The following is a 26,372-nucleotide window of genomic DNA, read 5'->3' as shown; positions in this document are numbered from 1 at the left end:
TTATTTATTTATTTGATAGCAACAGAGAGAGAAAGAGGTAGAGAGAGAGAATGGGTACCCCAGGGCCCCAAGCCACTGCAAGCAAACTTCAAATGAGTGCGCCACCTTGTGCATCTGGCTAATAATGGGTCCTGGGGAATCGAGCCTCGAACCAGGGTCCTTAGGCTTCACAGGCAAGCACTTAACCGCTAAGCCATCTCTCCAGCCCCACAATGCATTTTTAGTTTCCATTCACTAGTCAAGTAACCTGCTGATCAGCATCCCCTGCAAAGGTAGAATCAGGCTTTGAAGTGTACTTGGCAGAGCCTCAATTTACATGGAGTTGGTCAAAATGCCCCTGAGGGAACAGAGTTGTTGGACACATGGTCTGCCAGAGGCTTTAAGCTGTAAGAAGAGAATCACTGGCTGTGGTGTAGCTCAAAGGCAAGCATGTACTTAGCATGTGCAAGACCCTGAGTTCCAACCCCATCTCTGCCCCTCTAGGGAAAAATAAACAAATTAAATGTCTCTGCTTTGATCCTGTACTCTGGCTTTCATGATACTTTACTTGATGGAAGGTGCCAGTGGCTTAAAAAATATTAGTGGATCAATGACCCCCCCCCCAACCCCTTCCATTTCTAAAATTCTGTAGGTTTGATCTCTTTCTCAGTAATAACACAAGAGATGCTTGGAGCCTTAATTCTTCTTTAGATCTAGTAACTGTGAATCAATTATAGAGTTTTTTTTTGGTAAAAATTACGACAAGTGAAAAATTTCTACCTTACCCCATTCTCACAGTCTTAAGAGGGGCAGAAGGAAGGCAGAACACATCTGAGAAGTTGACTCCATGTCTTTTCCAACACTCTACCTCAATCTTAAACTTAGTTGTGACTCTATGAGGGGGCGTCCCCAGTTCCATTATGACGAGCCACTTCCATAGCTATTTCTGAAGGGTGTGGTTGGCATCCAGAGTACATATGCTGACACAGGCCCCAAACATCCATTCAGTCTCCATGAAGCCCCAGCTCTCCCGTGGCGTAGATAGGAAGACAGCACTGGCTGGAAGGGTCACTCAAGGCAGACCCTGCCATTGATTCAGAACTTCCATATCCTTACTGGCAGCATCGATCAGGAATCTTTCTATTAGTGGTCTTTTGTAAGAATGGGAACCAAGTGGGCTGGAGAGATGGCTTAGCGGTTAAGCGCTTGCCTGTGAAGCCTAAGGACCCCGGTTTGAGGCTCGGTTCCCCAGGTCCCACGTTAGCCAGATGCACAAGGGGGCGCACGTGTCTGGAGTTCATTTGCAGAGGCTGGAAGCCCTGGCGCGCCATTCTCTCTCTCTCCCTCTATCTGTCTTTCTCTCTGTGTCTGTCACTCTCAAATAAATAAATAAATAAATAAATAAAAGAAAAAAAAGAATGGGAACCAAGTGACTTTCCAGAAAATACAGTCCAAGGGTTTGGCTGGAGCCTAAAGCCTACCAATCAAGGGTAGGGAGTGTCTCATCATACCCTGACCCACTTATCTTCTTGGCTGTCTCAACTCTCTATTCACTTAAGTGTGGACAGTGTCTATTAAATATTTTAGTCATGTCACATATCCACTTTAAATATTTTCTTTGTTTTGTTTTTCAAGGTAGGGTCTCATTCTAGCTCAGGCTGACCTGGAATACACTATGTAGTCTCAGGTTGACCTTCAACTCACAGCGATCCTCCTACCTCTGCCTACTGAGTGCTGGGATTCAAGGTGCGTGTCACCACACTTGGCTCTCCACTTTATTAATGAGAGGCCAATGCTAACATTTATCATGCTTTCTAATGAGTTGTTAATAAGTTAGTACAAATGCATTTACTAAGACCTCAAGTATTGGCAGATATGCCTGGCAGAAGTGTCAGGGGAGAAGGGATTTTTGATGAGCCCAAGTAATGCTTATCTGTAATGTCACACGGTGTGCTGCAGTACTGAAGCAAATTCAACCTAGCACAGTTGAGCATTCTCAATGACAGTCTTATGTAGCCCAGGCTGGACCTCAAACTTGCTGTGTAGCTGAGGATGACCTTGGACTCATGATCCTTCTCCCTTCATCTTCCAGTGACCCACCCTCCCAACTAGTTAATGAACAATTCTTTTTTTTTTAAATTTTTATTAACATTTTCCATGATTATAAAATATATCCCATGGTAATTCCCTCCCTCCCCACCCCCACACTTTCCCATTTGAAATTCCATTCTCCATCATATTACCTCCCCATTACAATCATTGTAATTACATATATACAATATCAACCTATTAAGTATCCTCCTCCCTTCCTTTCTCCACCCTTTATGTCTCCTTTTCAACTTACTGGCCTCTGCTACTAAGTATTTTCATTCTCACACAGAAGCCCAGTCATCTGTAGCTAGGATCCACATATGAGAGAGAACATGTGGCACTTGGCTTTCTGGGCCTGGGTTACCTGACTTAGTATAATACTTTCCAGGTCCATCCATTTTTCTGCAAATTTCATAACTTCATTTTTCTTTACCACTGAGTAGAACTCCATTGTATAAATGTGCCACATCTTCATTATCCACTCATCTGTTGAGGGACATCTAGGCTGGTTCCATTTCCCAGCTATTATAAACTGAGCAGCAATAAACATGGTTGAGCATGTACTTCTAAGGAAATGAGATGAGTCCTTTGGATATATGCCTAGGAGCACTATAGCTGGGTCATATGGTAGATCAATCTCTAGCTGCTTTAGGAACCTCCACACTGTTTTCCACAATGGCTGGACCAGATTGCATTCCCACCAGCAGTGCAGAAGGGTTCCTTTTTTTCCACATCCCTGCCAACATTTATGATCATTTGTTTTCATGATGGTGGCCAATCTGACAGGAGTGAGATGGAATCTCAATGTAGTTTTAATCTGCATTTCCCTGATGACTAGTGACGTAGAACATTTTTTTAGATGCTTATATGCCATTCGTATTTCTTCCTTTGAGAACTCTCTATTTAGCTCCATAGCCCATTTTTTTTAAATTTTTATTAACATTTTCCATGATTATAAAATATATCCCATGGTAATTCCCTCCCTCCCCACCCCCACACTTTCCCGTTTGAAATTCCATTCTCCATCATATTACCTCCCCATTACAATCATTGTAATTACATATATACAATGTCAACCTATTAAGTATCCTTCTCCCTTCCTTTCTCCACCCTTTATGTCTCCTTTTCAACTTACTGGCCTCTGCTACTAAGTATTTTCATTCTCACGCAGAAGCCCAGTCATCTGTACATAGCCCATTTTTTGATTGGCTTGTTTGATTCCTTATTATTTAGCTTTTTGAGTTCTTTGTATATCCTAGATATTAATCCTCTATCAGATATATAGCTGGCGAAGATTTTTTCCCATTCTGTAGGTTGCCTCTTTGCTTTTTTCACTGTGTCCTTTGCGGTGCAAAATCTTTGTAATTTCATTAGGTCCCAGTGGTTAATCTGTGGTTTTATTGCCTGAGCAATTGGGGTTGTATTCAGAAAGTCTTTGCCAAGACCAATATGTTGAAGGGTTTCCCCTACTTTTTCCTCTAGCAGTTTCAAAGTTTCAGGTCTGATGTTAAGGTCTTTAATCCATTTGGACTTAATTCTTGTGCATGGCGAGAGAGAAGAATCTATTTTTATCCTTCTGCAGATATTTATCCAGTTTTCAAAACACCATTTGCTGAAGAGGCTGTCTCTAATGAACAATTCTTTTATACCTACTTGGTTTATCCAAACAAGACCCATAAGATAATAAAATAGTTTGAATTATCAGAAAGTTTGGTGAGAAAATTTGACCTTTTATACTGTTGTTATTTTCAGCTTCCAAGAAATAAACCACCAACAGCAGTTATTCTAAACAATGCCTTTTGTGTTAAAGTCACATCATCTCAAGGTGAATATATACTGTCTTGGGGAGAAAACTGTTGAGACCCAGGTTTTACTATTATGGGAAACCGTTTCTTTAATTTTGAAACTCAAGTCACTGATGGCAAGATAGAGAACAAATATAGGTGTTACCTAAATGTGAAGGTTATTTGGTATGCAAATATACCCTGATTCTCAGATTTTTCTAGATCAGGGTTTCTCAATTATGGCACTGTTGACATTTTAAGCTAGAATATTCTTTGTTTGAGTGTGTATGGCCTGTCTTTTGTATTACAGTAGACTTCCTAACCTCTACCCACTAAGTACCCCTAGAAGAACCCTATCATTCAATGTGTTGACAGTTAAAAATGTCTCTGGACGTTGTCAGATATCCACTTGGGTTCAGCATCACCCCCTGGTGAGCGCTGGTGTTCTAAGCCAGGCCCAGTCACTAATCCAGTACTTTGCTCAGAATGCAGCATCTCAGACCCCCTGGCAGATGTGCTGAGCAAGAATCTGTCTTACTAAGTCCCCTGGCAGTCCATACACTCGCTCACTGGACTTTATACCTACGTGCTCCTGTGACCGTGGACCCCGGCGTGGGGCTCTTTGTCATTGCAGGAAGCTGATGAAGCCTTGTTGCATAATTTGCGCCTTCAGCTGGAAGCCCAGTTTCTGCAGGCCGATGTCAGTGCAGCCAAGGACAGGTACAAGAAGGTAACCACAACTGTGGAAAGCCCTTCCCTACAGAAAAACAATTTGAGTTTGATCAGACAAGCCCAGGGGACTCATGGCTGAAAACTCTGACTGCTGGAGTGGGTGATCTGTGGTGTGCATGGGCTGGTTGCTGGACAGTACTTAGCAAGCCGGAGGTGAATAGAGCAGTAAGCAGTTTCAGGTATACTGGGGATTGTGGTGCTGGGTACTAAGATCTGTACGGTGTAGCGTCATATTACCAAGTGAATTAGGTAGGTCTGTTTTGATTAAGCTGTGAAGGGAATGTCTAATCTTTTGGCATTGCAACATGACGTCATCTACAAATGTGTTGGGCTGTATTCATAGCTCTCCTGTGTCACATGCAGCCTATGGGGCACAGATTGGGTATGCCTGCTAGACAGTCAACCATTTCAGTTCAGAAAACGCAGAAAATGTTAAAAAAATGTATTTGGAGCTGGAGATATGGCTCAGGGATTAAAGGCACTTGCTTGCAAAGCCTGGTGACTCAGTTTTGATTGCCCAATATCCATGTATACCCATTTTGAGTATCAAAATGCTCAAATGCTCAAAATGCACATGCATCTGGAGTTCATTTGCAGTGTCAGGAAGCTGTGGTGTGTCCATTTCTCTCTCTCTCTTTCTCTGCCCAGACACATTACAAATAAATAAAAATATTCAAAACAAAGTAGTTGTGTTAGAGCTGTCAGCCTCCTTGCCTTTGAGCCAGTCAGCTGAGCACATTAATTCAAGACCTTCCTCTTCCATGGAATACCAATCCTGCCCCATTGTCACTAGCTTTACATGGGCCTGACGTTGGAGGCCTTGGCGTATTAAAAATCAAAGCCTGGTTCTGTGTAATGGTGCGTGAGTGGTCTGGCTTTCCTAAACGGCTTCTTCGAAACGTGAATGTAGCCCTGTAGGTTAACTGGTTGGCAGAACTGTGGGCTCCTGACCTGACTGTGACCCTGAGCCTAATCTTTGGGGCTTCCCTCTCCCTGGGCTCTAGCCTTCCTCCTGTTGCTAGTATTGTAAATGGAATCTTCGGTCTAGTGCTTGCCAACTTCCTAAGGAAAACCTGGAGACAGGAACTGGTGAGGGGAAATGGATTTATTTAGTTTTGGCCAGACCTGGGGAGAGAAAAGAGAAAAAGCTTAGCTTCTCTCTGCCTTTCCTGCAAGAGTTACAATTTATAGCAAAGTTGAAATAAAAGCCAGGAAACGTGCCTGTGTAGATTAGCTATGAGATAAGTTGTTAGAACTGTGAGGAGTCATTCCTTGGGGGAGCTGTTCTCACCTTCAAGATTAGATTTCCTGGAGAGCATATCATTATTTTTATTTTATGTATTTATTTGAGAGAGAGAGAAAGAGACAGAGAGAGGGAGAAAGAGGCAGGTAGATAGAGAGAATGGATGCATCAGGGTCTCCAGCCACTGCAAATGCACTCCAGACACATGTGTCACCTTGTGTATCTGGCTCTCATGCATTCTGGGAATTGAACCTGTGTTCTTTGGCTTTGCAGGCAAGTTCCTTAACCACTAAGTGATCTCTCCAGCCAGCTGAGCTTATCATTTTTTAGGGTCCTTACTATACTGTACTTTTGCCTGAGGACCTTCTCCCAAGAGCTGAGCTGTACTCTGCTCCATAGGAAGTACTGAGGGACCGTGGCTCCTTGGGAGCAGCCTCAACTAGTTAGTGGCTGATGCGAGGTAGTGTATAAACTTGCCCGGCTTCCCTTGGCCCTGTGCAGGATGACTCAGGCTTCTGAGCTCCCAGAGACCCCCGGTCACACTGGCTCGATACCTGTGGTAGTGTGATTAATGGCAACTCCTCCTTGGCTGCTCTCCTATCCCTGTCTCTTCCCCACTCTGTAGTCAGTTGCCTGCATCCACACCCAGATCCTTCTCTTGGAGTCTGCTTCCAGGGAAACTCCAGTGAAGACAATTTAGTAACGTAGGTAAAACATGGAGCCAGGCCAGGGCTTAGCAATCTTCTGTTCTCTCCGTCTTACCATGTTTGCCCAGTGTTTGTCCTGCACTTTGCCCTAAAGGGTTTGTCCCTCTCCTTGGCATCCCCAGCCCCTGGCCTATCTCCTCCTCTGCGCCTTCTCTCTTGCTTCTGTCAGAGAATCCTGGGAGCAGTGTCCGTGGGAGTCCCAAAGCAGCTTGAAGCACTCTGAAGGCCATTTAGGATAATGAGGGGAGAGTTCAGGATGGGAAATGCACATCTGGAGGATTCTAGCAGCAGCCTTATGAGGTGACTCTCAAGGTCAGCCCTTATGAGCAGACCTGAGATAGTGACCCCTGGGCCATCTCAGTATTAGTGGAGGGCTCTGGTCCCACGAGGAGGCTAGAAGGTTGGTCTTTCCGTCCTCTGGTGATAGGCAGTCATTGGCCTGGGGCTCATGTCATCCTTGGCATCTCTATGTATATTAACACTGTTTTATAGCAGTATTCTCATTTTAGGAAATTTCAGTAGCTTGCCTGAGACTGCATACAGCCTGTTGTTTAGTCAGAGCCTGACTAACCCGACCACCTCCTTTCTAAAATGCTGTCAGCAGTAAAATGTGAGGGCAACTGAAGAGAAGTGGCCAAAGAGACCAAGTCTCAGTTTACCCATCTGTCCTGTTGTTCTGGTGAAGATTAAGTGAGATGTGAAGTACCTACTCCTTGGTGGCCCATCTGTGGCAGCTGAGTCATCTTCTCCTTTTCATGCCCAGTTTGACCCTAGCTGTGGGGTAGTATGTGAAAATGTGTATTACCTGGCTTATGTAGGGTGAGAGAGAAGGATTCACTCAGGTATCTCAACTTATAATGAAAATGTTTTTGCCCCAACAGAATCTTCTAGAAATTCAGACCTACATCAGCGTTCTGCAGCAGATCATCCAGACTGCTCCTCAAGTATCAGCAGTGACGGGTGGGATGAGGGAGGTAAGAACTGGAGGACGGCTGCAGGAAAAAGCAAGCCAGTCCTGGAGGGGGCATATCCAATCTTTCCTCACGTCCTTGTGGGACTGGTTGACGTTGGCAGAGGTCCAGGGACAAGATTTGGGTCAGACTGCTGGAGCTACAGTAGGTTAACTCTTCCTTCCCCACTCCTGAGTTGTGTTTATGTTTTGAGGTTGTTCTTATGTTTTTTGCTCATACTTTGAATGCTGATGTTTAGACATCGGGATATAAATCGTCCTTCATCATTGCCCCAGGCATTTTCTCTCTGGAAGTGTGATCTATTCTCTCGTGTATACTTTATAAGAAACTGCTAAACTTATTTCCAAAAGATGTTAGTCTCTTTTCTGTTGTTTAATAATACTATAACCGAAAGAGTAAGTTATTTAAAATAAGAGAATTATTTTTAATTTTAATTTTAATTTTTTTTTTTTTTTGTTTTTTTGAGGTAGGGTCTTGCTTTAGCCCAGTGTGACCTGGAATTCACTGTGTAATCTTAGGCTGGTGTGGTGGTTTGATTCAGGTGTCCCCCATAAACTTAGGTGTTCTGAATGCTAGGTTTCCAGCCTATGGAGATTTGGGATTTAATGTCTTCTGGAGGAAGCGTATTGTTGGCGGCAGGCTTATGGTTCCCCATGCCAGTGTTTGGCACACTCTCCTGTCCCTGTTGTCCACCTTATGTTGGCCATGGGGTGATGTCCACCCTCAGCTCATGGCATCATTTCCCCTGCCATCATGGAGCTTCCCCCTCAAGCATGTAAGCCAAAGTAAACCTCTTTTTCCCACAAGCTGCTCTTGGTTGGGTGATTTCTACCAGCAATGCAAACCGGACTGCAATAGCAGGCCTCAAACTCATGGTGGTTCTCCTACCTCAACCACCCCAGTGGGGATTAAAGGTGTGTGCCACCACACCCAGCTCTAAGAGAATTATTATTATTTGCTTTTCTTGTTTTTTTTTTTTTTTTTGAGGTAAGATCTCCCTCTAGCCCAGCCTGACCTGGAATTCACTATGTAGTCTCAGGGTGGCCTCGGACTCATGATGATCCTCCTACCTCTGCCTCCCAAGTGCTGGGATTAAAGGAGTGTGCCACCACACCTGGCTGGCACAACATGGGAAAATTAGAGGAGGGTTTCTTTCTAGAGTGTTCCATGGGTCGTCCATAGGATTTTATAGTGGCCTTCCCTGGGCTCTGCTTCCCCTTCACCTCGTGGGGCCTGATTTTTAAATCCTGCCTTGTGCTGAGACATAGCTGATGGCTTTGAGCTCATCTTCACAAACACAGAACCCAGATCCTATTGTGCATTTGCATTGCAGTTTTCTTTTCACAGAAGGGAAAACAGGCTTTGAGAGTCAAATGCCTTGTTGGCCAGTTTGTGGCACCAACAGGCGTATGCTGCAGTCTCCTGACCCGTGGTGTCTGAGATGGACTCATGAGACATACATACTCACTTGTTGCTCAGGGTTCTGGGGGCTGGAAGTCTAAGATCACGGTGGCATCTGTTCAGAGCTCCTCCTCGCCTGCAGGCAGCCACCTCGTCACGGTGTGCTTAACGTGATGGAGAGGGGCTCGCTGGTGTCTCTTCCTTGTCTCAAAGGGCACTGATCCTTTTCAGGGCTCTACCTTCATGGCCTCATCTGGCCCCAGTCACTTCTTACAGGTCTCATGTCCTAATGCCATCATATTGGGTGGGTGGGGGGGCTTCACATAAGAATTTGCGGAGGACACAAAGGAAGGGCCTCACCCACTCCTCGCTCCTTTCTTCCTTGCGTTTCCTCTTCTGTGCGCGTCTGACTCTGGCCTCCTTCCTGCAGGAGAAGCTGCTGACAGAACGGGAAGTGGCCGCCCTGCAGAGTCAGCTGGACGAGGGCCAGGAGGCGCTCACCCACTTGCAGGCACAGAAAGCGGAGCTGCAGGCCCAGGTACGCTCTGCATCTTGTTAGGGTCTCCTGCGCATTTTATTGAAGAGTTGCTTTTTTTTTTTTTTAAATGTCTGTGCTGACAATTCACACATTTTCTTGAAATGGCACATGCAATACATGCACAGGTTTCCAGTTCTATTAACTGTCACACAGAAGAGTAGCGTTCTGAGCAGTGACCAAGCACCTTGCGTGACCCTGGGCTGAGGTTTCCTGGGATGTGTGAGTACCTGGCCCTAATGGGGTTCTCCTTGTATCTCCTTCAAGACATGCCCCTCTCCCACAGAGGACCGGACTAGCCCCATTTCATCCTGGATTCATGTTTCCAGAGTCAAACCTGCTAAGAACGAGAAGAAACAAACACATTTTGGGATGTTTTCATCAAAAATCCCAAACAGTCGATGCTTCCTGTTTCCCCTCCTAGGATCGTCTTTCCTGTAAACTTGGCAATGCTCCTGGGAAGCATGGTGTTAGACATTGCTTAGCACAAAGCTCACATTTCTGCTTCCTTCTTGACTATGACCTTTGTGGTTGGTTTAGCCTTTGATTCCTTTGTAGTTTTGCTCTCTTATTTCCATGCAGATGGGCACACTGATGGGGAATGTTGGGTTTAAATATGATATTATATTTAAATATGATTACATCTTACATATGTAATCATATTTCCCAAACCCAAGGTAAATTGGCATTTGCTAAGCAAGACACCTGAGGAACAACAAAGAAAAAAGAGACCTAAAAGTCCAACTCTAAAAATCCTGGATGGTATGTTACTCGATCTTTATCCTGCCAGAGCCCATGACATCAAAATTATTTAAAGCCTTGGCTACATGCATGTTTCCTAGATAGTTAGCACCCTGCATATCTGCTTAGGATCTCAGGTATTCTCTTTCCAACCGTCGCTTCACAGCACAGGAAGCTCTCCCTGTGTGGAGCCCCCATCCGTGGTTGTCTCCAGAGCTGAAGGTCACAATGGGGGAAACGGAGCTGTGTTTTAAAAATCTCATCTTTCTATTTTATAAATGTTTTTAAATTAAAAAAATCTTTTTATTTATTTTCAATTAGAGAGAGAGAAAGAGAGACACAGGAATAGAAATAGAATGGATGTACCAATTTTAATTTTTTTTTTTTTTTAATGAGAGAATGAGAACGAGAGCGAAAGCGAGAGAGAATTGGTGTACCAGGGTCTCCAGTCATTTCAACCAAACTCCAGACACTTGTGCCACCTTGTGCGCATGTGTCACCTTATGTGTCTGGCTTCTGTGGGTGCTGGAGTCAAACATAGGTCCTTGGGTTTCAAAGCACAGACAAGCACCTTAACCACTAAGCCATCTCTCCAGCCCACATCTCATCTTTCTAAAGGTATCATGATGGCTTAAGAATTAGATGCATCATCTTGGGGACTAGTTTCTCTAAAGCCCTAAATATAGAGAGAGATTTTGAGATTTTTTTTTTTTTTTTTCGAGGTAGGGTCTCACTCTGGCTCAGGCTGACCTGGAATTCACTATGTAGTCTCAGGGTGGCCTCGAACTCTCAGCGATCCTCCTACTTCTGCCTCCTGAGTGCTGGGATTAAAGGCGTGTGCCACCACGCCCGGCAGATTTTGAGATTTATGTAGGGTAGTTGTATATGTTTTCGTGTGTGAGGAATGTATATATGGTATGTGTGTGTATATATGTGTCTATGTAGGGTTTGTGTGTAGTGTGTGTATATGTGTTATGTATGCATAGTATATGTGTGGAGCATAAAATTAAGTGGGTATGGTATATGTAATGGTTTTAGTATATGTATGTGCGTTGTGTGAGGAATGTGTGTGGCATGTGCAGGTGGTATGTGTATGAGATGTATGATGTGTGTATGTAGGATTATGTGCGTGCATATGTGTAGTGTTCTTTTGTGTGTGTGTGTGAGTGAATGTGGCACATGTGACTTGGGTGCAGGAGTGGTCATGGCCCCAGACACTGGTGTTTGTCAAACTGTTAGTTATAACTCACTGGGTATAGAGCAAATCCATTAGAATTGGCTGGTGTAAAAAAAAAAGGAAAGCAAAAGCATTGAATAAAGAATAAGAAGTAACTGAGTTTGTGTAAAAGTTAGTAAAAGGGCAGAATTCATTTTGTTTAAAATATTTCTCTGTGTACTTTTAAATACATACATATTTGTTCAAATGCACATGTACATTTCTATGGCATGTGTGGCATACAGTGTGAACTTTGTTGTTTCCTGTGGCTAGGGTGACGGTGAAATGGTTGCTCTAGACACTGAGAAAGATGAAAAACATCAGCCTAATATGGGAAATTCTAGTTGTGAGGCCAAAAGCACACTTTTCTCTCTCCATGTACACACAGGCATTTGTTGAGTGTAAAGATAAGACATGTCATAAAGGATTAGTTTGCTTTCTAAGAACATGAAGTAGTACCACCCAGTTGGCCCCCTCTACTTACCCTCTATTGCTATAGAGACTTACCAGTTATCCCAGTGCCTAAAGCAGGGTCTCAGCCTTCTCTCCTGGGTCCCCCTTCCCTGTCCCAGCCTTTGGTAGTCTGGTGAAGCTTGTGGAACCTTCCTCAGAAAATGTTATCAGCAACAAAATCAGTTATAAAAGCAAACCAATTATATTGATATAGTTATTGACATATTACCTAACCATTCCATATAGAATAACACACAGATGTTCCTTGTTCCATCAAGCTCATTGCAAGTTACAGTGTCCTCAGCTGAAAGTACATTTCATAGGACCAGCCTGACTTAGCAGCACATCACCGTGTGACAGTTGCTTTCTCTCTTGGTCTCATGGCTGACTCAGAGCATCATGGGCCTGAGAGAAGACAAAAGTACAAGCTAAGAAGGATGGTTTCCACAGAACATATCTTGCTTTCATGTGATAGTAAAGTGGAAAAATTAAGTTGAACCATTGAAGGTCTGGGACTCACCTGAGTATACTTGCCCAGTCATAGTATCCCAGTAGGGATTAGCTCTAGGATCCCCAAGGATACCAAGATCCATAAATGCTCACATCCCTAATACAAAGCACTGCAGCATTTGTGTACATGCGGTAGTATCCGCGCACAACCTGTGCAATTCTCCAGTGTGCTTTATATCATCTCTAGATGACTTACAACACCCAACGCAGTGTGAATGCTATGTACGTACAGAGTCGTTATCCTTGAACCTTGAGGGAATAATAGCAAGAAAAAAAATTGCTTGCACATATTCAGTACAGACACAAAGGATTTTCAACCCTCAATTGGTCGAACCCATGAATGTGGACATTATGCATGTAAAGGGCCCACTGTATCCAATAACAAGTTCCAACTGTGGTCTAATGAAACCCAGCTTTACAGCCTTTCATGAATTGCTCCAAGTTAGAGACTTAAAGTGGCTGCAGGGCGTTCTCACAGTTCCAGGTCAGACAGCTGGGAAAGCTTGGTTAGTTTCTCTGCTGTGGGTTTCCCAGGCAGAAGTCAAGGCCTGGGCTGGCCCTGGCCCCTGCCTGGAGGATTGTGTGTATGTGTGCTGGGGCATTTGCTTCCATTGTCATTTAAGTTGTTAGTAGAATTCAATTCCGTGCCTGTAGGACCGAGGACCCAGCTTAGCAGGCTGCTGTCATAGATGCAGTCCTTGGCCTATGGTCTTTCCATCTTCAAAGCCAATAGCAGCACATCAAATTCTCCATCTTTTAATCCTCTGACTTCACTTCCCTGGCTTCTTCCCTTTTCGTGGGCTAATGTGGTAAGGGTTAATTTAGAATAACTTCCTTTTTAAAAAAAGGTTAATTGATTAAGAACCTTGATACTTCCAAAGCCCCTGATGCAGTGTAACATCAATGGGTTTGACACCAGGGGCAAAGGTCATGGGGTCCAAGATTTTGCCTAACCAGCTCCAATGGAAACTCCAAGGCATCTTGGCCCACCCATAAGTTTCTGACTCTGGGTTGGGTGGAGAGCCCTAGAATGTGAACTTCGCTTTGCAGGTGACACGGATGGTACTGGTTCAGGAATGACACTTTGAGAGCCACAGCTGTGGGTGTGATGTGCAGGGGGGTCAGAATGCTCGACGCCTGATCCTCCCGAGACCCAGGCTGGCACCCTCTGCGCCATCATTCAAAATACTCATGGCTGAACTTTTGCTAGTGTAAAAGAGTTTGTGGCTTCCATGTAAAGTAGCTTAGTTGAGAGCTTTAAGAGAAATTTGGGTGTGTCATCTTTCAGCAAGGCAAATATACTAGTGACATGGTGATGAGGAGGGTCAGAGGAGAGAAAATATCTGGCAGGGCTGTAGCATCTGATTCTGCTTTTTGTTAGGGCCTCTGATGCTTCCAGAATCTTCCATAGCATGGATACTTAAGGTAAGGTCCCTGGCCCAGCAGCACCTAACAGCTTGTCAAAAATGCAAATTCACAGGCACATCTAGATAAACTGAGGCATCAAGTCTGGCCTGACAATCTTTGAATAAGCCCTCCACTTAATTCTATTGGCACAAGTTTGAGAGACATTGGACCTCAGCATAGAAGAAACAGCCTGTATAGCTGGAAGTGCCTGACTTCTGAAGATGGTACTTCATACAGGTGGAGGAGGAAGGACAGGCATTTAGGTTACTGTGACAGGGACATGAAGAAAAAAATCTAGTTGCAAAGTGGCAACCTGCCAGGCTTCTTTTTTCATCGAAATCACTTATCACCACCTAGTGGTGAGATTTGGTAATCAATGAAGGACACTGATTACGCCTCTCTCTCTCTCTCTCTCTCTCTCTGTTTTCTCTGCATGTCCATGTGTGGGCACATATTTGTGGGCAGGTGCATTTTGTGTAGAAGTCAGAAGTTGTTATCCAGTGCTCACCAATTCAGCTAGACAGTAAGCTCCCAGGATTCTCCTGTCTCTGCCTCCGGAGTGCTAAGACTGCAGATACACACCACTGTGCTTGGATTTTATGTGGGTGTTGGGGATCCAAACTCAAGTCCCCATGCTTGTGTGGCAGGCTCTGTATGAACTGGGACTAGTAAGCCAGTCAACTTTTTAAAAAATATATTTTATTTATTTATTTGAAAGAGAGAAGGGAGGGGAGGAGGGAGGGAGGGAGGGAGGGAAGGAGAGAGAGAGAGAGAGAGAGAGAGAGAGAGAAAGAGAATTGCGTGCTAGGGCATACAGCCACTGCAAACAAACTCCAGACACATGCGCCCCCTTGTGCATCTGGCTTAAATGGGTCCTGGATGCCTTAACCGCTAAGCCATCTCTCTAGCCCACCAGTCAACTTTTAAAAACAAAACACAACACAACACTTTTTACCCACCAGCAGCCTGGGTCATAAGACTCCAGCTCTGGGCAGGGAAACTACACCCCAAGGATATATAGAAACACTCTTTATTTCATGTTTAGAGATTTAGGTATCATTCTAGAGAATCTTTTCATATTGAATTTTCTCATCTACTCTTTGTTAAGGGATGTTTCATGCACATAGGAAAATGAGAGAGCAGTCTTCTGAACCTTGTGTCCCTATTCCTTGATATATGGCCCCACACAGTCTTCTGATATCACTGTGAAACTCCTTTGAGGCTTGGACCTTAGATGGGTCTTTCTTGTTTCTTAGAAGTATTTCCTGGTGTGTGACCACTGTAGCAACTGGTTAGTGTGACTTGGTATTTGACATTACAGGTGACTGTCAGATCAAGATTTATTTCAGAGGAATGGAAACCTAATGAAGCTGGCCTAAAGAGGAAGGATGCTATTTTATTTTGAAATTTTTTAAAAAATATTTTATTTATTTATTTAAGATAGAGAGGAGAGAAAGAGGCTGATAGATAGATAGGAGAGAGAGAGAGAGGAGAATGGGTGTGCTAGGGTCTCTAGCCACTACAAACTCCTGATGCATGTGCCACTTTGTGCATCTGGCCTTAACGTGAGTGCTAGGGAATTGAACCTAGGTCCTTTGGCTTTGCAGGTAAGTGCCTTAACTGCCAAGCCATCTCTCTAGTCCCTTGAAATAACTTTAGACTTATAAAAACTTGGAAAAGTAGTGTCTAGTTTTCCCATATGTTCTTTGCCCAAAATGTTAATGTCTTATACATAGGACCAGACAAACCAGGAAATTCACAGGGATATCGTATTATTAAATGACTGCTAAATTTTCACTACTGATGCTTTGCTCTAGCCAGGATCCCACTAATGTTTAGGTGCCATGTCTTCTAAGTCTCTTCCAGTACAGGGCAATTCCAGTGTTTCTGACCTTGATGTATTGAGTTTTGTGGACTAGCACTCCATTTGAGTTTCCTTAATGGATTTCTTTTTTTTTTTGATTTTCGAGGTAGGGTCTCACTCTGGTCCAGGCTGACCTGGAATTAACTCTGTCATCTCAGGGTGGCCTTGAACTCATGGCAATCCTCCTACCTCTGCCTCCCGAGTGCTGAGATTAAAGACGTGCACCACCACGCCCGGCTCCTTAATGGATTCTTAAAACCAGACAGAGGTCATGCATTTTTGGGAAGAACCTCTTGGAAGTGATGTCACTAGAGGACGTTAACTTTGATGGGTTGGTTAGGTGGTGTCTGCCGTGTTTCTCCACTGGGAAGGCCTTCCCCTCACTCAAAGGAGCAAGCGGTAACTAGCAGCTTATGAAACTTAAAAAGAGCCTGTAGGTAGCAGGAACCAGGATCCAGGACCCGAGGTGACTGCTCACTCTGTGCCTCCCTCCTTCTTCCTTCCTTGCCACAGGCTTCTTGGCATCACTGTTCATCTTTGTCCTGTGGCTTCATTTCTCTTTCTACCCAAAGACGAGCCTTTCTCAGCTTCTTCATGTATGTTACAAAAGGTTACCACTTTAGAATGGTAACCTGAGACTCCTGTGTGTCTGTCCTCATCACCTAGAACTGTCGCCAGTTCGCTGTCATTTCTGAGATCCCTTTCTATTTTCCTAGGAGAGAAAGCATCAGATGGCCCATTTTACTTGGGCCCATCTCTGATTCCAAGCCTGGACAGGAGGGTGGAGTCACATTACTTTCAGGAAGGATTCTCCTTATGGAAGGATGGGTGGGAATACAGGGGCCAGACAGACATCTTCTTCATTCATCTTTGTGATGTGATAGACCTTGTCCTGAGTACCTTTTTGTCGCTAAGTTTCCAGATGTTGTCTCTGAGGGGAATTCTCTGTCCCTAGGCCAGATCTCTGTAAAGTGATTGTCCATCATGGTAGAATGCATGCCTAGGTTTGGATGCAGAAATGTCTTGTGGTATACGTACATAGTATTGGATACAGATGCTTGCTTAGGCCCCCAGAACCCTAAGCATGGCCTGTGGACCAGTACTGTCAACATCCCTCAGGCTGTTTAGCAATGCAGACTTGCCAGCTCCACCCCAGACCCCTAGAGTCAGAACCTGTATCTTTCCACCCTTGGTGGGAATTTGGGGGACATCTGTACTGCATACAGAACTTTTAAGACACACTGCTATAGGTAGAGGCAATGTTTTTGTCTGTTCCATTATTTATTTTACATATACATATACATATACATATACATATACATATACATATACATATACATATACACATACACATACACACACACACACACACACACATACACACACACACACATATATATGGAGAGAGAGAGAGAGAGAGAGAGAGAGAGAGAGGGAGAGGGGAAGGAAGAAAGAAAGAGGCAGACAGAGGGAGAGAGAGTATAGGTGTGCCAGGGCCTCCAGCCACTGCAAACGAACTCCAGATATATTTTCCCCCTTGTACATCTGGCTTACTTGGGTCCTGGGGAATTGAACCAAGGTCCTTTGGCTTTGCAGGCAAATGCCTTAACCACTAAGCCATCTCTCCAGCCCTCCATTTTGTTTTTGAGGACCATGCATTTCAGAATCTTTGTTGCTCAAGATGAGACTTTAAGAGGCATCATTGCATATAGTAAGCTTATAAGTTAGTAAGTACATATAGGGGTCCTTTGTACTTCTAGAAGCTCTTCCCAGTAATAGAACCACCTCCTCTGTTTTCCCACCTGAAGACTTATGGGACATACATGAATATATGAATAGTGTTTTCCAAACATTGTGGTTATTTTTATTCTTTTTGTAATGCTGGGGAGCAAATCAAGGGCCTCCTGCACGTTAGGCATCTAATATTTCATACATACCCACTATAGGCACATACTCATAGACATAGCTAGCCAAACACAAACATAAGTCTACTAACTGAAATTCTGGAAGATCTTTAAGCACTCTAGTGGCTGGATGAGAATACCGAGATGTTCTCCTTAGTAATGTCAGTGAAAGTATCATAGTGTCTGTCTTACATATATTTTCCTTTTTCTGTGTCATTTTGGTGACCAGATTTATGCTGCCATTAAAGTATGAAGGATGTGCTTTATTTGAATCATGCGTATTCATCATGGAAGCAGGTTTCTTTTTATTTCCAAGAGTCTCCATCTTTGGACTGCTTTTGGGACTAATACCAGAGGGTTCTGATGTTTGTGAAGGAGATAGGAGCTCAGTGGCAGTGTTCTCAAAAGAGATTCTGAAGTGAACTGTGGCTGAGCTGTAACAGACAAGAAGGGGCTTCCTGGCCAGTGAAGCCCATGTCTTGGGGGAAGTGGCATGGATCTCCTTACATGGTGTGCTTGCTCACAGACAACAGCCCTGGAACAAGCTATTAAGAATGCTCATGAGTGTTACGATGATGAGATACAGCTTTACAACGAGCAGATCGAAAGCTTGCGGAAAGAGATGGAGGAGGCTGAGCGGTCCCTGGAGAGGTCTTCCTACGACTGCCGGCAGCTGGCTGTGGCCCAGCAGACCCTGAGGAATGAGCTGGAGCGGTACCATCGGATCATCGAGATCGAAGGCAACCGGTGTGGTCATGCGTCTGTGTGCCTGTCACCCCAGCCCTCATCCCCCACCTCGTGCGCTTCCTCCTCTGCCAATCCTGTTGCATGTCGGCTAAGTGCTAGGCACAGTTGTAGGTGGAGGAGGTGAGGCCAGAAAGGAAACAAACAAATCTCTTGGAACTTGAATACTAGCTGGAGAGACAGAAGATGGGTGACCTTGTAGCTGAGGGAGGGTGGAGGAGCACTGGAGGAGGCTTATGTGGGGGTAGGAGGGACTGATGGTGGGTGCACTTGAGATTTTAAGAAAGGTGACCAGGAACAACTTCATGGAGGAGACTTCTCTGTGCCCTTGTGGCTCTGGGGACAGATAGTCCAGCAGGTGGCGTGATTGGGATGGGTACTGTGATACTGCAGGTCGGGGTCTTGCATACTGCCAGGCACCCGAAGGGTGCTCGGAGGAGGTACTGTTGCTCCTGCTGCTGCTACCTTCGCGATTGCCACTGCCTGGGAGGGTCGGGAATGTGGCTGACAAGATGGCTTCCAGTGTCCTGTGACTTTACTCCTGCTTAGTTTAAGATTGCATGGGGGCTGGAGAAATGGCTCAGCTGTTAAAGGCACTTGCTTGCAAAGCCTGATGGCCCCGGGGTTCAATTCCCCAGTCATCAAGTAAAGCCAGATGCACAAACTGGAGTTTGTTTGCAGTGCCAGGAGGTCCTGACATTCCTATTCTCTCTCTCTCTCCATACATACATACATACATACATATATATATATATATATACATACATACATACATATATATACATATATATATGTATATATATGTATGTATGTATGTGTATATGAAGTCTTTTTCTTCCTGCTTGCAGATAAATAAAAAAATATTATTTGTTTGATTTTTTTGAGGTAGGGTCCCACTCTAGCTCAGGCTGACCTGGAATTCACTATGGAGTCTCAGGCTGGCTTCAAACTCACGGCAATCCTCCTACCTCTGCCTACCAAGTGCTGGGATTAAAGACGTGCGCCATCACGCCTGGCTAATAAAAATATTTTAAAAAGATTGCTAGGAAATTCTCCTTCTCTCTCCCCATCTGTATTATGTTGATAACTATATCTGTAGCAAATCTTCAGAGAATAGGGTGGGCATGGAATTGTGATTTTTTTCAACTCAGCACTATTATTTTCTGGGTTTATGTTGAATTAAAAGAAAAGGCAGCCTTCCCCAAGCACTGCCCGGGTAGCATTTCCCCCTTGTGTTCTGGGCACTCTAGTTTGGCAGTGAGTGTTTGGCTCAAAGGCTCAGCAGGAAAAGCAAGACTTTCTCTGCCCTTTGCCTGTCTCTAGTGAGAAGTAGTGTATCTCAGATAATTCCATGTTACATTTATGTCACTGCAAATGTCTCAAGAGCACACCCATGACAACAAATCTTGAAGTGAGTTTATAGGTCTTTTTCTTTTAGAGGAAGGGCATCACAGGAAGTTAACTGTGGGTCTCTTTGGTTAGTAATGACATCCAGTTTTTTAGATTAACGTGCTGTGGAAAGGATAAGAAACTCCCAAGCACTTTTTGACTAAGATTCACCAATTGCTTAGATTTTCATTCAATTTCTTTTTAACTTATATATGACATATATTCTTTTTTATTTTTATTTTGAGAGACAGAGGGGGGGGGAGGAGAATGGGTACACCAGGACTTTCAGCCTGCTGCAAACAATCTCCAGATGTGTGTGTCCCCTTGTGTGCATATGTGACATTGCGTGCTTGAGTCACTGCATTTGGCTACATGGAGCCTGGAGATTTGAACGTGAGTTCTTAGGCTTTGAAGGCAAGCGTCTTAACTGCTAAGCCATCTTTCCAGCCAGACATATGTTGTTTTTAAAAGACAAGTTGAGGATATTATATTCTGTTTGTCAAAAATATTCCAGCCTTTTTTTTTTTTGAGGCAGGGTCTTACTCTAGCAGAGACTGACCTAGAATTCACTATGTAGGCTCAGGGTGGCCTCAAATTCATGGTTATCCTCCTACCTCTGCCTCCAGAATACTGGAACTAAAGGCATGCACCACATACCTGACAACCTGTTTTTTTTTTAATATTTCATTTGAGAGAGGACGGGGGGGGGGGGGAAGATAGATATTGAGGGAGAGCATGCCAGGGCCTCCGTCACTGCAAACAAACTCCAGATGCATGGGCCACTTTGTGCATCTGGATTTGCATGGGTCCTGTTAATTAAATCCATATTAAAACACATTATAAATAAATAAAATATCCAATAAAAAACTGACAATTTTCTTTATGTTCTCAGTATGAGAATATATATTTACATTTAATAGTTTATATGTAATTCATGAACACATGAATCTAGAGAAAGCTTTTTCATTTTTTTTTTCTTAAGTTCAGAGAGTCGCTTTTGTCCCTGACCCTGTTTTTGATGTATGAATTAAAGATGGTGGGTGTCATACTCTTTCTGCCAGGCTGAGCTCTGCCTTTGAGACTCCCATCTCGCTGTTCACTCCGAGCCATGGGGCTTCCCTCAGCATTGGATCCAGTGGAAAAGGTAATGCCTCCCAGCCCTGACCTCTGCTTTCTACTTCTGTCTTGGAAAAAACAAAAAACAAAAAACAACAACAACAAAAAAAACCAAGCAGCTTTCTTCCAACACTTCCTGAAATTAAATGTTCTTATGCATGGTCTTTCCTCTCTGTTTGGTATGCTCCTCTGGGTGCTATGTAATGGAACCAAGAAGTTTATAAGGAGAAAAGTTGCTTGGGGGATAGCCCACCCTGGAAATGCCGGCCCCAAACATGAGATATTTAACTGGGGAGGAAATACAGTTCTGCATTTATTTATTGCTGCTTCATTATGGCACAAAGTAGACCCTGAATTTTCTCTACCCCACTGCATTAAATGCACTAGGCTTGGCAAGAGTGCTGACTCCAGTGTGTGATGCAGAAGAGGCGCTCAGTTGTTGATTGTTGTCTCTGGCCCTCAAAACTGACCAGGAGCCAGGCTCAGTGATGACTGTCTGCGGTCCTAGCATCCTAGAAAGCTGAGGCAGAAGGATTGCTTGACCCAGGAGTTGAGACCGATTTTGGCAACATAGAGAGTCACTGCCCTGAATCTATGGCCATACCACCCTGAATGTGCCTGGTCTTGTCTGATCTTGGAAGCTAAGCACTTGGGCCTGGTTAGTACTTGGATGGGAGAGACACTGCTTTGGAACAAATAGGCAAGTATGCAAACATACACACACAACACAAAACAAAAAGCTGAGCAGAAGCAGTGTGGGTGGTGACTGTGGCCCCTGCCTTCCATGTTTAGTCTTTGTGGTGCTTTATACTCTCATAAGATGTCACTCGTGTCTGAGATCCTGAACAAGTTCAGGGTTGGAGAGAAAATAGAAGGTAGCCATGTTGCTGGTCAGACTTAAAGGGCTTTTATTTATTTATTTATTTATTTATTTATTTGTTTGTTTGTTTGTTTGTTTGTTTGTTTCTTTGAGGTAGGGTTTCACCCTAGCTCAGGCTGACCTGGAATTTACTATGTTGTCTCAGGGTGGCCTCAAATTCATGGTGATCCACCTACCTCTGCCTTCCAAGTACTGGAATTAAAGGCATGTACTACCATGCCTGGCTTATTTTATTTTTAACAAGTTCTCACTATGTAGTCCAGACTGGCCTCTAACTTATGGTCTCCCTTCCTTAGCTTCCCAAGCACTTTGGTCATTTTTTAGTTCTTATTTTCATGTTTAAAAAATATTATACATTGGTAACTTATGAAGGTACAGACTGGCCTTATAATTTATCAATATAAAGAATAATTAGGATTGGAGATATGTCTTAGTGGTTAAAGCACTTGCTTGCTAAGCCAAAGGACCTAGGTTTGAGTCCCCAGGACCCATGTAAGCCAGATGTACTAGGTGGCACATGCGTACATGCATCTGCAGTGGCTGAAGGCCCTGACATGTCCATTCTCTCACTCTCTCTGCCTCTTTTTCCCTCTCTCAAATAAATAAAATAAAAGCTGAAAAAATAATTAAATGGGGGTGTGTGCTGGGGTGATGGATCAAGTTAAAGGTGCTTGCTTGCAAAGCCTGTCAGCCTAAGTTCAACTTCCCAGCACCCTCAAGAAGCACAAAAAGTGCTCACGGTGTTCTGGTGTTTAATTGAAGCAACAAGAGATCCTGGTGTGCCTGTGCATGCTTGTACACACACACACACACACACACACACACACACACACACACATAAATATTAAAAAATGAATAATTAAACCAAGCTAGGTACCATATCTGTCACCCCAAATACTTAATATTTTTTCATGCTGAGGACATTTGAAATTTACTCTCAGCAAGTTTGAAATGTGTCATACTCTACAATTAACTGTATTTGTCACACTATGCAATAGAAACTTGATAAAACTCCCAAACACATATTCCTGCTGTCTGAGACCCTCTTATCTCCACTCATTCTAGCTCCTGAAGCTGCCATCTACTCTCTGTTGCTATGAGCTCCGTTATTCCACATTCCACATATGAGTGAGATCCACCTTGCTCTGCCTCATTCCACTGCGTATAGAGCTCTGCAGCTCCATCCATATTGTCTCAAATACAGATATTCCTTCTTTGCAAAGCCCAGCAGTGTTCACTTGTGTGTATATGCTACATTTCCTTTACCTGCTCATCTGTTCTTGGACACTGAGGTTGGTTCCATAGTTTGGCTGTGTTGTAAGCAGTGCTGCAGTGAACACAGGGCTGTAGCCCTCTCTTCAAACTGTTGATTTAAAATCTTTTGGGTGATGCCCCTAACTGAGATTGCTGGACCTCATAGGGCATTAAGTCCTTGTTTCCCAAATAGCCCAGGAATTTGTGCAAAGGGGCTTCACAGTCAGAACATCAGTGGAAGGACAGTGGTCCTGATGCAGGCATGGAGGGCCCTGCATAGGACCTGATACTCAAAATGTTCTGATCTTGGCATAATGCTTTGCCATTATTTTCCTGAGATTTGTACAGTTTTTGTGCAAAGGGCCCCGTGTTTCCTTTTGGAACCTTTTCCACCTCACATCTCCATTCCCTCCCACTCGTAACTCCATCAAGAAGGCAGAGCACCAGCTGGTCACTTGTCTTCAGTTCAGTCGGTACATTTTTCAGTGAATGTGTTCTCCTTCCCTCGCATTGACAGTTATATTTGGCCCTGAAATTCAAGAGCTGGTCTTGTAAGCATCTCTGTTCTTGGACCAGCTTGGTGAGGTACTTCCTTAGACACATTCTTCTCTGCCTTTATAGCCTCATGACCTGTTCCTGCCAGTTTCCCCTCTTGACTCTTCTCTGCCACAGATCAGCCCATGCCAGCAGCTGGCATTCCTGGGGTCACGGGTGGGAGGGAATGGAAACAACGTGGGGGTAAAAGTTCCAGAATCACTATGTGAGTGAGCCTCAGGGATGATGCAGGGTTAGATTTCTATGTGATTTCCATGTCGTCTAGTTTTCCATTTCAGCCCCTGTGGAGGAGTGGGGAGAGGGGATTCCTCTCATTTCTAAATTTAATTTAAATTTCTGAACTTAATTAATAATTTAATTGATCCCTGTTTTGGCCCAGGAGGAAGGGGGTGTTCAATCAAGGGGTGGTCACAATTACTTAGGTTGTTGGGTCACCATGGGTGGATTCCATCCCCAGGCTTGAAGCCATCTGAACCTGTCAGAGAGGCCCAGCAGCTCTGCTGTCCCACCTTTGGGGAAGTCAGAGAGAATGACTTGCGGAGTGGGTTTCTGTTATATAGTCAGGACCCAGGTACCCACCGTGAGGTGAGTGAGCACCACAGGGGGCTGAAGTTGGGACTGGATCCAGGTATTCACTATGAACACAACAGGAGGCTGGATGTCACCTCCATGCACTATCCTGGTACTATAGTCACATGTTCCAGCTTAAGGGTGAATTGTGAATGTCATAAAAAGAGTGCTTTCTCTACCCTTTGGGGAAATCCAGAGAGATCATGTGAACTGACCCAAAGTATCCAGCTATTTGATAGAACTAGGGCCTTGGCATGGGCATTGGATCCATCGCTTTTCCCCCATTGTTTATGTCTCACCCTAGTGCTGGTCAGTTGCCTTGGCATATTTTTCAATGAATGTGTTCTCATTCCTTCTCATTGACAGTTATATTTGGCTTACTGCCTTTTTTTTGTTGTTGTTGTTAGATTTCACCAGAGCTGTGCAGGATATCACAGCAGCTAAACCCAGACAAAAAGGCCTCCCCAAGAACCTTCCCAAAAGAAAGGAGATCATAGCTCAAGACAAAGCCGAAGAGACTCTGGAAGATGTGCCATTAACAAGTCTGCAGGACCCAAAGCCAGCTCAGGTGGGACTTTCAGAGGAAGGTGACTCTCAGCTGGGACCAGGAGGTGAAGAAGAGGCAAGCCCTCCAACGCAAGAAGGGGGTCCTGAGGATGTGCCAGATGGGGGGCAGATAAGCAAAGCCTTCGGGAAGCTGTGCAAAATGGTCAAGGACAGAGTAAGAGGCCCTACCGAGCCTGTGCCCGAGCCACCCACTGACCTCTACACCAAAGGACGGCATGTGCTGGTCACAGGGGATGCCAGTTTTGTGGACCCTGGGTTCTACGCATCTTCCATCCCAGCTAGAGGTGGGGTGGTTATTTCCATTGAAGAAGATTCTCTGCATCGTGATGGCCACGTGGAACCTTCTCCTGAGCAGCCTACACCCCCGCCTGTGGAAGAGAATGAACAGGGTGGTCCCCAGGGCAGGGAAGTTGGACCATCAAACCACCATCAAGCTACAGATAAGGAGAATGGGATAAATGCCAAAGAACCAAAAGGTCCTGAGGGAAAAGACAATGGGCAGAAGGAAGGTGAGGGGTCCGAAAGACCCTGTCCTGTGATTATACCTGGTCCCGAGGAACCGTCTGCACCCTCTTCACAGAGGCCCGGTGACAATCAGGATGGATCAGAGGGGCCTGGGTATAAGAGCAGTAACATGCTGGCAAAAATCCCTCCCAAGGCTTTGGCTTTCAAGAAGGTGGAGGTGGTGGAGTCCATTGAGAAGATTTCAACAGAGAGCATTCAGACATATGAAGAAACCTCTGTAATCGTGGAGACCACAATTGGGAAGACGAAGGCCAACAAGAAATTGGTGGAGAAGGGCACCTAAGACATGAAGTGTAATGGGAGAAAAGTGTCTGGGGCCATGGGTGGGGGTGTTGGGCTTGCTTTGCGATGTTAGAACAAATGATCAAAGAGTGAGGGTTCCTGTTTGGATTAGCTTGTAGCTGACCTGGGTCGGCGAGCTTCATTAAAGTGCTTTCTTTGCTTGCACCATGCCCCTTTTCTAATAAATAGAACCTTGAGTTAGCCACACAGGGATGGGGATTCTCTGTTAAGTGGCCACTGAGTTATCCTCTTTTAGGACAGGAACATGCTTTTCAGCATGCTTTGTGTTCATTTTGGAGACAGGGTCTCTCTACGTAGCCCAGTCAGGACTTGAACTTTCAGTTCTCTTGCCTCACTCTACAGCTGCTGGGATTATAAGCACGACCCATCACACCCAGCTTCAGCTTGCTTCATATAGACTCATTAAGATCCCAGACAGTGTCTGGATTTCACACAGAAGATGCTAGTTTATATCAGTGGCTCACTTTCCATTCTGAGCACAAGAGCACACACTTAAGTGGTTGGGTGTATTGTTTCTTGGTTTCTCTTAGAAGCTGACTTGAAGCAAACATGGATTGTAAAAAGTTTCTCTGGAATATGATCCCAGGAAATACCAGTCAGGGAGTAGAGAGGAAGTCAGGAAGGCAAGGCTATCCATAGGAAGGTGCTACTATCTATTTGGGTAGAGGGCCAGGGGCTGAATCCCACTGAGCAACTGTGGGAGCCATACTTGCATGTGTGCTCACATTACTGTGAGGGAGCTAGGCTGCTGCCATCAGGCAGTGAGGGTGTGTGCTCCGGCTGCATTAATTCTGAGGACCAAGGATGCCCTCAGGAAAAGAAGTCGGTCATGGCAGTGGAGGTGGACCATCCATGCTATCTGCCACTGCATATCCTCCAGGTTTCTTCTGGTGAGGTTCTTAATGTTTTCTCAGAGTGTCATCTTAGGCCA

General features: G+C 44.5%; 1 protein-coding gene across 2 annotated transcripts in view; it reads left to right on the top strand.

Annotated features, from left to right (window-relative positions):
* Bfsp1 (beaded filament structural protein 1) overlaps positions 1-25,585 on the top strand; it is a 34,962-nt gene extending 9,377 nt beyond the window's left edge. Inside the window, exons 2-8 of one of the 2 annotated variants that reach the window (XM_045155675.1) lie at positions 3,823-3,895; positions 4,489-4,584; positions 7,418-7,510; positions 9,339-9,446; positions 18,065-18,285; positions 20,733-20,815; positions 24,454-25,585. In XM_045155675.1, the coding sequence (XP_045011610.1) occupies positions 3,863-3,895; positions 4,489-4,584; positions 7,418-7,510; positions 9,339-9,446; positions 18,065-18,285; positions 20,733-20,815; positions 24,454-25,421 (1,602 nt within the window). In that variant the 5' untranslated portion in view covers positions 3,823-3,862 and the 3' untranslated portion in view covers positions 25,422-25,585. The remainder of the gene's footprint in view (positions 1-3,822; positions 3,896-4,488; positions 4,585-7,417; positions 7,511-9,338; positions 9,447-18,064; positions 18,286-20,732; positions 20,816-24,453) is intronic. The other variant, XM_012951253.2, reaches the window with a different exon arrangement.
* Positions 25,586-26,372: the final 787 nt, after the last annotated feature.

The sequence above is a fragment of the Jaculus jaculus genome, chromosome 8 (genome assembly GCF_020740685.1).
Source record: "Jaculus jaculus isolate mJacJac1 chromosome 8, mJacJac1.mat.Y.cur, whole genome shotgun sequence".
Taxonomy (NCBI): Eukaryota; Metazoa; Chordata; class Mammalia; order Rodentia; family Dipodidae; genus Jaculus; species Jaculus jaculus.
Note: the sequence above shows the minus strand (reverse complement) of the source record. Positions and strands in the feature narration are given on the sequence as shown.